The 5,303-nt window shown below is 28.8% G+C and overlaps 1 protein-coding gene across 1 annotated transcript; it reads right to left on the bottom strand.

Annotated features, from left to right (window-relative positions):
* Positions 1–1,650: 1,650 nt before the first annotated feature.
* LOC133815526 (exopolygalacturonase-like) lies at positions 1,651–3,694 on the bottom strand. Its single transcript, XM_062248358.1, has 5 exons — positions 3,485–3,694; positions 3,078–3,392; positions 2,664–2,953; positions 2,109–2,331; positions 1,651–2,019 (listed from the first exon to the last, which is right to left on the bottom strand). The coding sequence occupies exons 1-5, from the start codon at positions 3,692–3,694 to the stop codon at positions 1,792–1,794; spliced, it is 1,266 nt and encodes a 421-aa protein (XP_062104342.1). The 3' UTR covers positions 1,651–1,791.
* Between the last annotated feature and the right edge of the window lie 1,609 nt (positions 3,695–5,303).

Here is a 5,303-nt window from a genome sequence, read left to right as displayed (position 1 = left end):
TAAAACTTTGTTTGTGTTAATTTTTTTATATTATTCCGAATTTAATACTTATTTTTTAGTATATTTGTGTTATATTTTTTATTTATTTTTTTATTTTATATAATGTTATTATATATATATATATTAGTAAAATTTAAAAATTGTTGTGACTTGCTATTTAAATTTCTAAACATAGCTTCAATAGGTAATATTATTGCCAATGTTAGAACTTGAAATGTTTGGATTATTAGTGACATTTGTTTTTTATTTTCTATAACTACCTAGCTTGATATGTTGTTTGATGATTATGTAACTAGTTTAATTAATTATGTAATTGATTTTTATTTGTTTTTTTTAAGCTTTTTAGTAGGGTTGTTGATTTAGTTGCCAATTTGGTATTGATTTTTGGTGACTTCAAAAGTAATATTGCAGGTGAGTAATCTTTAAATTTTATTTATTACTATTGCAATATTTATTTATAAAATTAGAGTTAAATCATGCATGTTTTACTTTAGCGAAGTAGGTTCTGATAAATTTGTTGTTGGGGGTGATATAAGGATGGAATTATGTGTGTTGATTTTGTGTTTGTTTGTGTTGAATTTATATATAATTATAAAATTGGGATATGCTACAAAAACAAAGGAAACTCTACCAATTTTTTATAGATTTTATTAATTGTTTTCTTTTTTCAATTCACATACTATGTCGAGATATTTTGTGTGTTATTTACAGGTTTTTAAATTTTTGGAGATATTAAAATGCAGTTGTTATGCTGCCGAAATTTTGTTAGACTTAGGAAAATTTAATAATTAAACTTCAATTATGTTGAATGTCCTAGAAAAAAGAACTAGGAGTGGAAGATGTAGAGGGATATGAAATTTGGATAAGAACGCGAGAAACGAAGAAGACTCTTATCGAAGATAATTTGGGTAAAAAAATTGAAGAAAGAGTTGTAAGTGTTTTAAAGCAAAGTAGGAATTTTTTTTAAGTGTTGTTACAAGTTACTAATTTAATCTATCATTAGTTTGTTTCGTAGAATGAACTAAATAACAAAGTTACTAGTAGCCAAATTGTCACCAAGGGTCAGGAGGACATCTTGTCAATCCAACAAGAATAGTTAAGCCGATTGATGACTTAAATTTATTAGTAAGGCTATTTTGTTTATACATACCTTTAGTTTTATGTGAATGTATATATATATATGTGTGTTTAGGCTATTTTACTTAATTATAATTATGTGAATGTATATATGAATGATTAAGATATTCTACTTAACAATTATGTAAATATATATATTTTTTATTTTATAAGAATTTTAATTCGAAGTGTATAAATTTTGTGATTTCTAGTTCTGTTATAAATTAAATGAAAATAAACCAATTTCAATTGTAAAAATATATATAACTATAAATTCATATAATTAGACTATTTAAAAAAATTAGGGAATATATATATATAAAAATAGAATTGGATCATTTAAAAATAAATAGAAATAATTATTAAAAAATGGGGCGCTTTCAACTTCGGTTATTATGCAAAAACTGGAATAAAAACTTTTTTTTCTTTTGGTGAACCCACTTTGATCAAATATGAAGTACTTGAGGGAACAACTCTAATTAGTTAGTAAACATGAAAAATCATCCACTTTTCATTTGGAACAAAAACCCTCATCATTTTCTCCCTTGTACATTATACATAATCAAATCAATTAAGTATTAATTAATTATTTGTTGAGCAATATAAATCATCGATCAGAAGAAGGTTGTAATTTTTTCTTCCAAATAATTCTTTTAAATTAATCAATTAATGCAACTAATGACAAGTTACACGTGGGCTTTGAAATCCCCCAAAACTGCTTACTCTTGCATTCGAACACGTGGCAGTGGCTGGTCCTTTGCCCAAATGTCTCAAGTTGATGTTGAATAGGTGAATATTTTCACACTGATATTGTGGGCTGCACATCAAATTCACAGCCACTTCTGAGCTCGAAGTTCCTCTTATGTTTATGTATTGAATGTTACTAATCTTTACTCGAGATGGCTACACACAGAAAAGAAATGAATAATTAGCAGAATTTAATCAGGATTATTAATTGATAATTAAGTTCAAACAATTAATATAATAAGTACCTGTTTGTTGCAACCATTGGGACAGTAGCCTTGGTCGATGATGATGGGGTTTCTGACATTATCCATAACTAGGTCTTGGAAAATCATGCTAGTAGCTTGACTTGGAGTTGATCCTGGCCATGTCTTGATTCTGATTCCATTGTCTGTTTTAAAAAATGTGGTGTTCTTCACTGTAATGCCTCTTACATCTTCCTCATTCTCATACTTTCCCAGGCTACCAATGCTGTGTCATTATAAAAAAAAGGGGGTCAAATTAAGCATGTTATATATTTCAAAAATACTAAACAACCCATTTAAATGGCTTATACGGTCTGATGCAGCCTTTTCCAATTGGTTGGCAGGTTGAGAAAACTGACTGCTGGAGAAGTTTTTCAGTTTGCCCCAATTAAAAAAGGACACATGGTTCGTATTACTTTTGAGCATTGCTATAAGGTGCCAAAGATTCTAGAACGTGTCATAAGTAAATATTATGTTCACCCTTGAGTGTTGGGCATCCTGGGATACCCCTTTAACATTTCTCATATCTTTTGATACGCAAGTGTATTGAATTGTTACCTAATGCCATGTCCAGGGCCACAAATAACTCTGTTGATGGCAATGTCGGTGGAACCTTTGATCATACCAATGCAATCATCACCAGTACCAATAATAGTTTTGCTTACTTTGACATTGTTTGAGGTACTAATATGAACTCCATCGGTATTTGGGCTATCAGCTGGGGCAAGTATATGAAGCCTCTTCAGCCTAATGTTCTGAGAATTGGTTATGAAGATGTGAACCCCTTTGCTGTCTGCTGAAGTAAAGCCTCTCAAGATAGCATTTGAGACCTTATTCAACTTTATGTTCTGCATGTATATAAATATATATATATGTATGTATATATATAACTCCGCGCCATGGATTCATGCAACCATTTAATAATCAATCCAAGAAAAGAAAAGCGAAAAGAATAAGACATAATAATCTTACAGAGGGGAGTTGAGCACAGTCATTGTTGTTCTTGCAATCGTTATATTTCCAGACAGATTGACCTTGGCCATCGAAAGAGCCACCGCCGGTGACGATTAAGCCGTTCACGGATTCAAATTGGAACCATGCAGGTTCTTCGTAGAGGGAAATATCTGTATCACCTTTCAAAGTGCCTGAAACTTGAACAATAATGGGGCTTGGACCACTGCATGGCCCTGCAAATATGAGTGGTCCTAGAGCGTAAGCCCCTGGTGGGATGAGCACTCTGGCTCTTCCTTTGAAGTGGCATGCTGCAACCCATGTTTTCATGAAAGCCTGCATTAATTGAAAATATTTTTGTGAAAAAAGATTTAAGAAAACTTTTTCATTAATTTTTCCATGCCAAATGTTATTACTGATTTACTTACCTGTGTGCCATCTTTTTTTCCATTTGCGATGGCTCCAAAGTTCTTTACATTAAAGATTTTCTCACCAGGAACAGCTTTATTACCCAATTTGGTACCCCGTAAAGTATCACGACTTGGAGGCAATGGCGGTTTTTTGGCCTCACAACAGACCAGACAAACACTACAAAAGACGAGATTGATAATGGCATTGTAAAATTTTAATCTAGACATTATATGTGGCTATTATTTAATTGCCACTCTTTATTACGTACGAAAATCAAATTGATCGAGATGAGGTATTTTCCAGATTTAAAAGCCTTCTTCCTAGGAGGCTTGCGCTTATATATTAAAAAACAAAACTAAAAAATATCCAAATAAATAAGGGTGACCTCTCTCTTTGTATCTCAATTAATATCTTATACACCTTGTTTTTGGTATAGATATTGTTATTACTTACTGTATATATTGCTAATTTCGGAGGTATATACTAACTCTACGGAAGATATTGGTATAGTTTTCTGGTTCAGTTGGTTTAATATTTGGCTAAAGATAGTGAATTTAGCCTACTTCTTCTCATTGAAACTCTCTGTCTTGGCCACAAATTTATTTATAACTACAAGTCTTTGATTAGATTCAGCAGCCAACTTAATATAGAACGTTTTTTCAGGTCATACATTTTTTTTTATTTAGGTGGTATATATATTTATATATTCCTGATTTGATCATATATAAGTAACCAATTAAATAAATATCATGACAAGATCTAGTTAAATATCTTGTTATACTGTTGGAGACTCATGAGATTGTCTCTTTGGTATGCATGAACTTCAAACCATGCAGACTCAGTTGACTATATGGACAATGTTGAAATGATTTTGAACTGAGGCCCTTAAGTAGTAATTTTACTTCAAATTTAATCTGAAAAACTAACTATTTAATATTGTTGTCATGTTTGAGTTTTATCTTGAGAAATTGTCTTCTTTGTTATTATGGCAGGTTTTATTGGTAAATAAAATAGTTGTTGGGAGATAAGCAGTGCAATTGTTTTTTTTTTAAAGTACAATAAGTGGAGTTTTTTTTTGTTTAATCTCTTCTATATAAAAAGTAGGCAGATAACATTAATTCTTAGTTTTAACAGTTTCTTTTGTTAACTTTAACAGAATATTTCGAATATTTAACGCAATATATTTTACAAATCAATTAAAATAAATATTTATTAATTACATTAATATAAATTCAAATATTATAAAATATCATTAGTTATTTATTCATTATATTAATATAAATTCAAATGTTATAAAATATTATTATTATAATAATATATAATACAATACTAAATATTTAATAATTATATCAATATAAATTTTAATGTTATAAAATATTATTATTATAATAATATACAACATATAATATATAATCCTAAATATTTATTTATTATATTAATATAAATTCAAATGTTATAAGTTATCATTATTATAATAATATATAATAGAAGACTAGATATTTAATAATCATATTGATATGAATTCAAATATTATAGAATATTACTATTATAATGTTGACGTCGTTTTTCGTCAATTTAATTATGTAGAGTAATTAAACAATTACACTACAAATAAAGGTAACCTTTAGTGAAAACTTTTTAGTCTCAACATATATTTTGTGTGACTAAATGTCACTTTTAGTAACACCAAAAAATTACTTGTAACTAAAAAATCATACTTAATCACAAGTCGTAACTAATGTAGTTTTAGTCACAACCTATTACTTTTAGTGATAAAGTTTGTTGTGACTAAAAATACATTTAGTGACAACATATTTTGATTTCTGTGACTAATAC

The sequence above is a fragment of the Humulus lupulus genome, chromosome 2 (assembly GCF_963169125.1).
Source record: "Humulus lupulus chromosome 2, drHumLupu1.1, whole genome shotgun sequence".
Classification (NCBI taxonomy): Eukaryota; Viridiplantae; Streptophyta; class Magnoliopsida; order Rosales; family Cannabaceae; genus Humulus; species Humulus lupulus.
The sequence above is the reverse complement of the archived record's forward strand: the minus strand, read 5'-3'. Positions and strand labels throughout refer to the sequence as shown.